At 36.6% G+C, this 13,254-nt stretch overlaps 1 protein-coding gene across 3 annotated transcripts in view; it reads left to right on the top strand.

Moving 5' to 3' along the window:
• SNX24 (sorting nexin 24) overlaps window positions 1–13,254 on the top strand; it is a 121,288-nt gene that overhangs the window by 43,927 nt on the left and 64,107 nt on the right. For all 3 annotated transcript variants that reach the window (XM_079331608.1, XM_079331607.1, XM_079331606.1), the window contains exon 3: window positions 4,922–5,026. In XM_079331608.1, coding sequence (XP_079187734.1) covers window positions 4,922–5,026 — 105 coding nt within the window. The remainder of the gene's footprint in view (window positions 1–4,921; window positions 5,027–13,254) is intronic.

The raw sequence follows: 13,254 nt of genomic DNA on the forward strand, positions 1-13,254 counted from the left end.
TACAATATTTGCTAAACTTGTCTACTGAATCATCTTAGTAACACGTAGAAGGGAACTCGGTACTTTCAAGGCTGGTTATTCACTAATACTTCTTTAAATTGCTTTGATCAGTGTTAAAGAAAAAGTATGATTTTTTTCTCCAAGCTGGACTGAATGCTGCTGTGCAGTGGTGCTGCTGAAAGTCAAGCTTTACTTTCTGTTTCTGCTTTATGGAGTCCAAGTATTGTGAAGGAGAATTCTGGAGGAGCACTGCAGCCCCCTGCAGTGGGGCTGTAATGAAGAGCTTCAGTCCTAGGATCTGGGCCAACTAAACATCTCTTGGCTGAGATGTAGGTCTGAGTGGCAGTGGAGTGTGGGCACAGTCAGCTACTTTGACTGGTGCTGCTTGCCTTGATTATGGAAAAGCTACTTGTGCAAACAACAGAGACCAGCATGGATATTTACAGCTCCTGTCAGTGCAATGTCAGAGCTGAGTTTATTTCCACCAGGGTGTTTGCTGGTGGTCCTAAATTAGCTCAGGAAAAAAGCATTAACCTGGTGCTACAGAGGATGATTTTGCCAGGCTTGTAAGTTGTATAGGTTTAGGCAAACTTACATGAACAAAAGGCGACTATTGACTCATCAATAGTCCAAAGACAAGAACCATTTGCTTTCCTGTACCATAATCCTCTTGCCTATTTGCTTCTTGCCTCAGTGGTGGTATCACTTGCCACTTATTGATACTCATTTCCTTGTTTATTGTTTTAATACAGATATGTCTCAGGTATTTTCATCCTTATGTTCATATTAAATATTAAACTAAATAAGCAACAGTGTCAGAAACAGTACCATAACTCAGTCACCTACTACTAAGCCTTGGCATATATGAGTGCTTTGTTTTCCAGATGAGAATAATTCTGTAGTTGAAAGTAAAGCAGATGAATAGAGTTTATACAGTGAAATAGGCTAGGAAACATTAAGAGGGAAAAATCAGGATTTATATCTTCTAAATGCACCATATCCAAGTACGCAGTCTCCTGTTGTTAGAATAGTACAGTATTTGTATGATGCAATGTAGCACAGAATTAGAATTAGAAATATAATTGAATATTTCAGTTGGAAAAGATGTGAAACAATTATATAGTCCAACTGCCTAAACAATGCAGAGATTACCAGAAATTACAGCATTATGTTAAGGGCATTTTTCAAATGTTGCTGACAGGCTTGGGACATCCACCACCTCTTGAGGAAGCCTGTTTGGTGTTTGATCATCCTCTTGGTAAAGAAATGTTTCCTGATCTTCACTCTGAACCTCGCCTGGCACATCTGTGAGCCATTCCCACATGTCCTGTCACTGGATCCCAGGGAAAAATCCCAGAAATGCTCAATGTCTCTTGCTCCTCTTCCCCTCCTCAGGAAGCAATGATATAGGGGGTGTGGTGACATGCTCCGAGCAGTCGTCATCCAGCTGCAAGACTGACAGTATCCTCCTCTGGCAGAGGGGGTACTTGGGCTTGTTCTCAGCCCATTGCAGGATGGACAGGTAGCAGAACTGGAGGAATGTCTGCATCACATAACTGGCTTCCCCCATCTGTCCAGACAGCAGGTCTAACTTCACTGTAATTTCTGGAGCTGCACAATTACTCCACATAAAAGTCATGGACAACTGCAGTCTCAGTCTCAGATTTGTCTACTTGTACACCACTTTCACTGCAATAACTCCTTTTGCAGAGATATCTTAGATCACCAAAAAAAACCCATAAATGATGCCTCCCTTATCCCTCTGCAGAAACAGCAACAAAATAAACAAACCTGAAAAACAAGTATTCTAACCAGGCACTTTGCACCCTGTTTCAATTTGTTTCATTTTCTCATTCACTTGCTGTCTGTTTATATTACTCTGAAAATGGATAGAGACTTTTCTTATTTGTTCCCTGCATGAATGCAAAACATATAGCATATTTTGGCAACAATATGCCTTTTTAATAAGTCTTACTTTTTGAAGCTGTAAAATTTTGGTTAGTATTGTTGAACATATCATGCTCTGAGCCTGTCTAAGTGTTTTCAGTGTTACAGAAATCCTAGAGAAAGCATTTGCATCAGTTTGCTATCAGTATGCCAATACGGTATTTATCTTTTGTTCCTCTCTTCCCCTTTAATTTAAAATGTACATTTCATTCTAAATTGCTGTGAGTACATGGCAGTTGGAAAGGTCTCTTTAGGCTTGCTGCATATTCAAGGTGCCCTTAGTGTTAGAGATGTCTGTAATGCATAGGAGAAACAAAGCTTCTATAGAGAACACCTGTGGTAGAAAATGGACATAGAAGCTGATGAGGAGATTGTGCCTTTCACTGAAGAGCAGCATGCCTCACTAGCATTGTGTGGAGGAAGGAGGACTCTGTTGCTCATAGAAGACATTATGTATTCATCAGAATGCCAATCAGTGTTTTGATTAATTATATTTTTTAAATATAGCTGTTTCCAAAAACATGTCTGGATTTCTCTCTGTCTTGGGTTCAGTCTTTCATAGATTCCTTTTGTGTAAAAGAGTCAAGCCCTACTTCCTGGGCAATCTGGCTGTAGTGGAAAAGGTTTAAAATATTTTCAAGACTTCCATGTTACACTAGGAGTACAAATTATTCTTTTGACAGAAACCACCCACAGAAGCTGTGAAATAGTTTCCATAGGCCATTATGCTTTGCCCTGATTATGAACAACAAACCTTGCCTATCAGGCTATGCACCATTCACATTACAATATTATGTATAGGTCTGAACAAAAGTGCTGTTGTACTCATGTGGAAGTTTTCTAAGCAAGGATTAAATTGCTTCTAAGTGTATAATATAGTTAAAAATACAATCATTTGTTCATATTTATTCCCAAATATCTTTTTATACTTCTCTATGCATTAGTAAATATTGGGAGTTCTTTTTAAGTGCAATAATGCTAGAAGCTCACAGTGTTAAAAGTACTGCAGCGAAATTTGCAAAAATCTGAAGTTTAAAACATCTTGTTTTGCAAGTTGGCTATAATTTTAGAATAACTAGTGTATCCACTAGATCATATTGTCTTTTCACAATTGGACAAATTACTCTTGATAATGTGAGCCATCTTTAAATCTTTCAGAAAAGAGAGACTACAGTATGTCAATAGGCTTTAGGTCACTGTTACAGACAGGAAGATATTATGGGCAATAATAGTTCTCAGATAAATATGTTTTGTTTTGTGTTAGGACAGGTCTGAAGCAATACAGCTACTGCATATGTGGTTTTGCTTAATATTCTTTGGCATTGTTACAATTAGTTGTAGCAATATATATTACTGGATTATTGTAACAATAAAAAAGTGGACTTTTAATATATCTTCTGTGTATCTGTATAATGTTGCCTTTATACTTACAACCAGTATCTATGCCAGCACATTAAGTAATTGGGTTTTGGATGTTTTATATGTAACACAGCCACAGAGCACAAAAGGATTGTTAATCATCAGATGGGTTGCCAGCCACAGGTATTTATCTTCTAGGCAGCTAGGTCTTAGTGGATGTTTGTACAGTTTCAGATTTGTCTGCACTCATCTGGAGCATTCTCCTCATTTGTTGCTCACCTTCAGGTGCTGTCACAGTTTGCAACTGCAGTGATCATAGTTTCTTCAACATCCCCAATCAATTTAGAGGGAAAAACAGGGGGTTGTATTCTGTTTTAAGATCAGTCAGTGAATGTAGCTGGGTTTGGAGTTTTATTTTGGAGTGTTGTTTCTCTCACTTCACATTTCATTGTAATTTAGCACTGTTTAGAAATAAGGAAGTTGCAGAATGTTTCCAGAGCAATTGAGGTTTCCCGGCTGCAGCTTCCATACTTGATTGCAGAGACGTTGATATGTTGCCACTGCTTTTTCCTATAGTGACATCTCAGCAAGCTTGAAGATGAAATGTAAATTCTCAGTCTCCCATGGGTATGCATGTCAAAGTCAATTCTGAGTTTCTTTCCTTGCATTCTTTGCTTCAGATTTACTCAGTGGCAATATCCAACAAAAAGAATGCCACCTTCTATTAAAATACAATAGAGTCTATTTCAGTTATTATTTTGCTCCGTAGTTTTGAGGAAAATATTAATATTTTTTGATTTAAAAAAAATATGTTGCTCCAACAAGAGGATTTTTAGTGTTGTCAGGTTGTATGTTTGTGTCTATCTATATACAATCATATGTACACATATATATAAATATATATACGTACATATGTGTGTGTGTGTGTGTGTGTGTGTGTATCTATTAGATACATGTTATATATAGATCTGTGTAGATACATGTATAAGGTTTCCTGTGGGAATCTTTAGAGAAATAGGTATGGAGATCTCTTTGAAATATAATCAGTGACAATCTTGCTATTTCTCTGTGTAAGATATTAAACACAGACTGTCAATCTTTTGGTACACTTTGCGAGCATGGATATTTTACTCTCTTGATTGTCAACTCTCTAGAGAAATAGTTAGCAGTCCATTTCACACCTGTTCATAATTGCCCAAATCTGGAGTTAGAAGCCATCATGCTGCGTTCATTGCACTCAGCAAGATTTCTGGTTTTGTGGTGGTGATGTTGTGAGGTATTGTCCCAGCTAGGTCAATGGGAAACTCCAATTTCAGGTATTTCATGGAGTGGTTACCATCTTATGTTCAGGCTATGAGTCACAAAAAATTGTTAGTTAGGTTCCTCTTTCCTGTCCAGGACAGCTGGATGTGAAGATTTTTAACAACAATCTGTAGGTATGACATCTGCTATTATTTCCAGGAGATGATTCCAAGTACTTCATTTCCATGCTGTTGTCCTTTAATTCATAGGTTTTTTACATTGCTAACATAAACTTATTTATTTTAAAGAGACTTTATTATACTTTGTTTCTGTCCAGGTTTCTTTTTTCCTTTATTTTTTTTTTTTCTTGCAGCTCAAGAAGTTCATAAGAACTCCAGAGATCCCTTCAAAGCACGTGAGAAACTGGGTCCCCAAGGTCCTGGAGCAACGACGACAAGGCTTGGAGTTGTACTTGCAGGTGTGTCCCCTTGCAGCCTGCTGAAAGTAAAAGCTCTATCTGTTTCCAGAGCATTAGAAAGTATGAAGTGTGGTGTTTTACTGATAGGCAGTTTTAGAGGTGGGAAGTGATCTGGATACTTACCAACAGCAGTGATTTCTTTTTATTTAGCAGGACTACCATCTGCAAAAGCAGATTGTTTTGCATTTTTTTTCCTGATTTTTCCAAAGACTGATCACTGACTTTGGTGAACCTTCATGTTCCTCTGCCTAAAATGGGGAAAATAATGTTATTCTTTCCAAAGTTGTTCTGACTATACCAATCAAAAGTGTTGCAGAAGAACTTTAAGGAGGCTTTATTTAGCTCACCTCTGTTTAGACAGACTAGAGAAGCATCAGCTCATTCAATCCATATCAGTCTGCTATACATGCCTGTTGTTCCTCTAGCTGAAATAGGCACCTGTCATCTCATATTAATCTCAGATGGTTTGGACATTTGCATTTTAAATTTTAGGTTCTACTAGATGGGTCATGATTATGATAAAGACAATAAAAGGAGTCTTCAGGAATGATGCAATGGTATAGAAATCTAAATATATCAGAAATAAATGCCATTCATTTTTAATAAATGGTATTTCTATTGTTGCCATGATTGCTTTAAAAAATGCCCCATGGTGTAGGTTCACAGATGGTGACAAAGCTGGTGACAAAGCCAGATGAAGGTGTTACTCTAAACATGTTCCCAGTTCACTGCACTTTCAGATGCACTAATGCAAGTGCTGTTTTACTGAAGGGGATCATAGAAATAATGTGTCAAAACATAATTGTTTTGGGAGGAAGGCAAGAATAACCATCTTTCAGGCAGATTTCCATATTCCAGATTTCCATACAACTTTTTTTTTTGGACATAATCACTACTGAGGCACATACAGCAATTTGTCTTAAGCAGTTGGTTTCCTTAAAAAGATAGAAATGTAATTTGGTTATCATTTTTTAATTGCTGATAAACTGTAAAAGAATATCTCCCCCTACTGGAAGAGTTAGTCAACTCTTGTTCTTTTGCAGTCTTGCACATTTAATTAACTCTTCCTCTATTCTATTGCTGCTGACATGGAACATGCCATGGTTTAGGTTGGAAGGAACTGCTGGGCAGCATCTGTTTGAAACATGACAAGCCTCTAAGTTGTATCCTTACTGATGTGCATACTAATTTAAACAAGAAGAAAAATCATTAATACTTTTGTCAAAGTAATACATTTCTGTTTCCACTAATAAAAAGCAGAATTAATCACCAGTGAAATTTTAACTTTTAAGGTAATTAGAGCCTGGTTCTAGACAATGGAAAGTTCACCGTAAGGCACTTCAGTTATGAGATGATATTAATAGTACCAAGCATTTACCAAGGCACAGTATAGAAATATACAATTTCAAAAGACATGATCAGTTTTTTATTTAACACCATGTATAAAGTGTTGCAAACATGTTTTCAGGTGTTACAGCTGACAGTTAATCTGTAGGAGCTGTTTGGCTGCTAGTGTCATTAGTTAGTGGTGGTGCTTGTAGCCAGACATTTGTGGAGCAGATAAATTGTTATGAAGCCATGCCAGTCATGAATTGTTTTGTATAAAAAAAGCCAGAAACATATGCAAATATTGAACTATTACACAGATGTAATGTTCAATGAATTTGTTTTAGCATGCCATGCAGATGGCCATCAAATATGGACCTGTACCTGACATGGTCTAACCATGTTGGGTTGTTAACATATTTTTAACTAAGTAGTTATCTATAATTAAATGCAGATAAAAATGTTGACATGAAATGAGAGTAGTAGGATCACTCTCTACTAAGTAGTAAAGGCAGCAAGACATTCTCCTGTCTAAGACGGAAGGTGCTGCAGTTGCCAGGACCTTGTTACTTCTTTGTGACCTTTTCATGATGAAACCGCCCTTTTAAATCTTTTCAACACAGGTTGTTTGTTTCTTGGAGTGGATGGACAGGAGGTCAGAAACATTTCATTATATCTTTCTGAAGAGGAGCAAAATTACAAATAAATGAAGTACTATTAAATTGTGAGCTACAAAGAATAGGTTTTTTTAATGTATCAGTAGCCGCTGCCAGCTGATTGTCATAAGATTGCTTATTTTACTTCTGGTTTTGAAAGGTTAGGATAGGACTTTTTCTTGTTATAATAGACCAATTATAATGGAATTTTGAAAGTATAATTTATTTTACACTATTTTTAAGTAAGACTTTCATATTTTACAAGTTTGACTGGAATGTGCAACTTCTGTTTTTTATACTGTGAAACAATTGACTAGAAGCACTAATGCGCTTAGTAATTCAGCTGCATGTATAATAATATTTACAGAGTCCTTTTGAATACTGAGAACAATCAACTGACTGACAAGAGGAAAGAAGGATTATGTTTAATTTATTAATGAGGAAACAGATGCAAAGATAAGTGAATGACAGATTGTGGCCCCAAACATTCAAGCAAATTAGTATAAAGAAATAAGCTATTGCTACTCTGCTTATCATGGTAAATGTCTCTGTGCATGATCTTAAACTACAGCACAAAGGACTTAAGCTGAGCTGATTTAGTCTTGGCTAAATAAGAAAATTACCAAATCACAGAATCAACTGAATTGGAAGGAACCCACAGGGATCATTGAATCCAACTCCTGGCTCTGTATAGGACACCCCAAGAGTTACATGTGCCTGAGAGCATTGACCACACACTTCTTGAGCTCTGTCAGGCTGCTGCTTCCCTGGGGAGCCTGTACCAGTGCCCAAACACCCTCTGGGTGAAGAACTTCTGATATCCAGCCTGAACCTCCCCTAACACCACTTCAGGCCATTCCTTCAGGTCCTCTCACTGCTTACCACAGAGAAGAGATCAATGCCTTCCCCTCCTCTTACCCTTGTGAGGATGTTGAAAATGAGGTCTTCCCTTTGTCTCCTTTAAATCTCCAAACACCTGTTACTGCCAGTAGAAAAGCACTAAACCAGCTTTTATTACCTTGTGGTGGCCATCAACTAGGTAATTTTATAGTTACTTACTCGTATATCTGAGCTTGTATCTTGCAGTAGAGCTAAGATGAGAATCCAGGTGGTTTTGATTTAAGATTTGTAAAATAAATCACTGGGTTACACTATTGCGGACAAAAATTTGCCTTGATAGTAGTTTTAGTCTGCAGTAAGATTTGAACTTAATATTTATTTATGGTTAGAAATAGCTTCTCTTGATGAGCTTCATGAGGAGCTTGGTGTTGAAGAAAGAGAGAAAATAAGGATTTTAAGCAGCTGGTTGTATAAGGCTACTGAAAGGATCTGCCCTGAAAGTCTGTGACTCCTCATAATAGTGAGTGTAGATAAATGTATTTGCTGGAAAGAACCAGAAGGTGAATATGTGGAAGATGATGAACCAGGCTGATAAACAAGCATTGTAGCTTTCTGGATGGTGTTTGTTTTGTTAGGATTTCCTTTCATCCACTGTGCACTTTTGGACTGACTGTTATCAAAAGCAATACAGAAGTATAATTTGGTTGGTATGTGTATTTAAATTGAATACTCCCTCTTCCACAGTTTTTACTGCATCTGAGTTCAAGAAGTAATTTTGTAGATGTACCAAGTGAACAGGTAGTTGGGGTCTTAATTTCATTGTTGAAGGGTGGCACTGGAGGGGATCTTACCTAACTGGCTATCAGAGCAGCTGCAGCTTTGGATCTGATACATTTGATATGATATACTATTGGAGGAGCAGCTTTTACAGAGCTTATTTCCTGTGAATTGGTAATGGGGAAGAATTTGATCTAGCCACCTGCCCACTTGGAGTTAGGTCATATCCTTGTCCCAGTAAGCTGACACTGGATGTTATTGCCATCCAGTCTGTCTGCCCTAGGGACTTGCCCTTTGACAGGTCTGCCTTTTAAAGTTCAATGGAATAGATATTTTCTAACCCCCTTGGGCTGAAGAAATCTCATAATTTGCTGATATCATCAGTCCAACAAGATAACAAGCATCGTTAACAGAATTCACTGTGAAGTGGCACCTACACCTCAGCATGAGACTTGATAGCTGCTTCTAGTCCTCACTGAAATTATTTGTTTATAGGGAGAGATTTTGAAGGAGGCCCATATTTTTTATTAGTTTCAGGGTACTAACTCATTTCATGTGGTCTGGGTGACCTGAAGAAATTCTTCTTGTGACTAGCAAGGCTCTAATATAAAACAGAGAGTTGTAGACCTTCTGAAGTGCTCTGTATATATGTAGGGTCTCTATGTACATACGTCTCTAACCAGAGTTAATATGTAGAGCTAATATTTCTCTCTTGGCTGAGGTCAAGAAAACATACTTGCCTTTTATTTATTCTTGAACTTTTTACAAAGAGAACAGTCCTGATTCCTGGAGATAAGATTGGTTAAAGTGCTCCTTGGCTGTGAGACATGAAGACTTGATGAACTTCAACATTCCAGCAGTTTCAAGAATCCAAATCTTAAAAATGAATTATGGCACTTATGAAACTGGACTAGAGATTTGTTTTCCATTTAAGGAAATAATCTGGAGATCTGAGAAGCACTTTGACCTATATTTCAGTATTCTTCTGAATGCAATTCTCTTTAAAAATATTTTAACTACCAGTCCTTCCTGAAAAACATAAGTAAAGCCATATCTGTTATGATTTTACCCTTAAGAAATTAAAATCAAATCCTATACTCCTTAGCTGCCTTAGTTTCCAGCAGGGTGGAGTTAGGAAAATAGTGGATGTAATAATGTAATGAAGAATGTGTAGTTGCTTTCTGAGTAAGCTCATCAGAAATATAAAGAAGAAAAGCACACATTATTATATTGCAATTTTTTACTCTTTTTGGGGGGAACAGTTCAACCACAACTACAAAAAATGAGGACAAATGAGCTATTTCTGTAGTTAGTCAGACTACAGAGGACAAACTATCAATAGAGAAAATTTGGCTCAAGGTGTCATTTCTTCATAGGCCATAATGATTTTCTTGATTTACTTCAATAAGCATTGATACAAAATTCCTTGTGGTAAAGTTTAAACAAGTAAATAGCCTTTTATGACTTGACAGTGGATATGAACAAAATTTTTGTACTATTCTTTTAAGTTGTTCAAATTTTGTGATGTTACTTCATAAAAGTTTTAGATTCACTTAAAAAAGTGAAGGGTTATTTTTGTTGATTTGAAAACTCTGTTGCAGAGCATTTCAGACCTAATGCTACATTTCATCTTCAGGTGGAGATTGGGCTTTCCTTGAGCTTCAGCTGTTACCCCTTTTCACTATCATTCTGAGGGCTGTGTTAATGTGATTTCTCAGGATTTTTATCAAATTGGGAAGAAAAAGAGTTTTCCATCACCTCGTGGGGAGTTTCATTAGTTCTTCACTGCTTAACTGATTCAATTTCTGTTGACCTCTTGCTGTTCTAACAAGAAGGAATGTGAACTCAGCCATTTAGAACTTTGTGCATTGTCAAGAAGACTGGAGAGATCTACTCTAAGATCACGCATCTAGGCTCTGATGCCAAAGTACTCCTCGTGGTGTGTTTGCTAGAGCTTTGCCTTTCAATGGCCAAATACACCTTTGCTGTAACTACAGCTGAAATACTGCTTCAGAGCTCTCTTGCCTGGAGTAGGATCAGAAAAGAAAAGAAATTTATTTGGGGAGAAGAAATCCTTGGCGATGTATATGGTTTTTCATTGTTTTCTCTTCTCTTTGTGAAGTAGAGGTAAAAAAGGTCCCATGGTAGTACATAAAAGTTATCTGAGCAAAAACTAGGACTTCTTATAAAGACAAGAAGATCTTGATTGTGACTTAAGCTGATACAGATCTCTAGGATCAGGTGTAATCTGTATGTGCTTTCTAAGTGGAACAGTTTTTGATGTTACATATGTAATGTCTGTAGAGGTGAACTGGTGCTGTTGGAAATGTTTAAAATTATTGAGATCTCTGTGTGTAATATGTGCAATACTATGAGACATTTTATTGCCTTTGCCCAATAAAAATGAATCAAGTTGCTTACTATTTAATATGGAAATGCAATGACCAAATGATCTTAGAACTGTTCAATGATCATTCCAGTATTTAAATTTTATTTCTGTGCAGTTCACATTCATCACATTTATTCATTTTATGTCCATTCATTATGATTTTTCTTCCTTTATATTGTCAAAAATCCATTCTGTATCAAGCGTTTAATTGTTGCCATATACCTGTGTACCTTCACCAATGGGTATTGTGAACACAAAATTTTGAGTTCAACTGGAAGACTGGAAAGGTATATGAAAAGACAGCCTAATAGATTCCCTAATTGGGAATAACTTTTTAAGCTAATTTTGTTTTGAAGAAAAATGCCTTACCTGGTAGTCCTGCACATTTATAATCTTCCTTGGTATCCACTCATAACAATTTTGAGATATAGGATACAGAACTAAATGGATCTTCAGTCTGAAGCAATGACCTTTCTTTATAATCCTTAAAGTAATTAGAGGCATGATTGTGTTTCAGCTTGTTATTAGATTTGTTTAAACATTAATGTGTTTTCGAGAACTGAGTCCTATATGTATCATGAGCACTATCTAAAAAGAAAAGGGAGTTACTTGTGTGGTTAAGAAGACATATTTGAATCATTGAGATGTACCTAGAGAGACAGAGAGAGATGGATGGATGGATGGATGGATGGATGGATGGATGGATGGATGGATGGATGGATGGATGGATGGATGGATGGATGGATGGATGGATGGATGGATGGATGGATGGATGGATGAAGAGGTATGCAGGTGATGTGACTGTGCAAAGGCGCTTGTAAAGGCTAATGCTTTTTCAGACCAAATGCTTTACACATGGGAGGTAATTGGTTATATACTTAAAAGCTGAATACAGAGGTTAAAATTTTAAGCTATAAAAGTTTTGTGCAAAATGTGGGCTTATTTTTTTTCTTCTCCACCTTATTCTGTGTGCGCCTGTGGGTTTTTTCCCATTAGAATTCTGTTTAACCATTTCCCATATCTGAGAGCAGGAGCTGGATAGAAATCACTTTGACTTCCTTGTATCATTCATTGGGCAACACAAAGGTTTTTGCAGAGGCAGTCCTTCCCTTTGTCCTATGTACACATTCACTGTTAGGGTCTGTTTCTAACTAATTTAAGATCAAATTGGCTTATTTGCAGAAAAAAAAAAATCCCCTCAAGTCCAGAACAGATACTTATCTTCCTGATTGCTGTTTCTGGAAACCAGTTTTATTTTAAATGCAGCTGAATATGCTGAGAAGAAAGGGTCCTGCATAAGAAAGTTGCAAAAAAAAAGTTTGATTCATTGAAATAAGATTTAACTGATGTTTTGCTGAAAAGTCTGTTGAATCACCCACATCTATTAATCACATTGAAAATTCTCTCCATTATCCAAAATTATTCAGTGTCTTCCATCTCTAGCTCCATTTACTGTACAGTTATCAAGGCTGAACAGCTCCTGTAAGGAGTTCTAAAAGCAATGGTATGATAAGTATAAAAAGACAAAATGTTCTTTGTCCTCATTAAAGAATGTGAGCAGAGTGTTAAATAATATTAATGGCTGGGATTGTCAGTACTTAACAGTACTTTCCTAGTACAAGTGATTTTATTGATCGATACAGTCTCAATGTAACAGGGCAGATTATTCTACTGATTTTATCGAAACCTTAACTAAGTTTGTTAGTGTACCACATATCCTTAAATAGATCTAGATGATGATGTAGATTAAGAAAAGCAGACCACCATCCATCTTTTTTTGATCGGTTAATAACTTAAATCCATCATTGCAGCAACTGGCTTTTTTAAGATTCTGTTGTGCATACGTGTTTCTTTGGTCGTAAAGATACATAGCTGGGTTTAGATGGCTGTGGATTTTAAAGAAGTGTGCCTGACACATGCAGGATTGCATATTTGTTAAAAGGAAGCAGAAAGCCAAAGAAAACAGGGAAGCAAAATAATTCTGTAGATAATTTAAAGGAGACCCATTTATTAAAAATGTCTGTCTGCAGAGATTTATGAAGAATTATTTGAACCATTTTTCAAGCATACTCAGAAAATTACGTGGCTTGTGTTTTAGGAGTTAAATTTTTGCTTTTCAACTTGTGCTGTGTTGGAATTTATGATTAATTTTTTTTTCCTTCAATAATCTTTTTATTTTTGCTGTATAGAATTGTGCTGTATGAAATCTCTCATTTTACTCTTGCATGTTAGAGGTGATC

Source organism: Erithacus rubecula (genome assembly GCF_903797595.1).
Source record: "Erithacus rubecula genome assembly, contig: SUPER_Z_unloc_5, whole genome shotgun sequence".
In the NCBI taxonomy this organism is placed as follows: Eukaryota; Metazoa; Chordata; class Aves; order Passeriformes; family Muscicapidae; genus Erithacus; species Erithacus rubecula.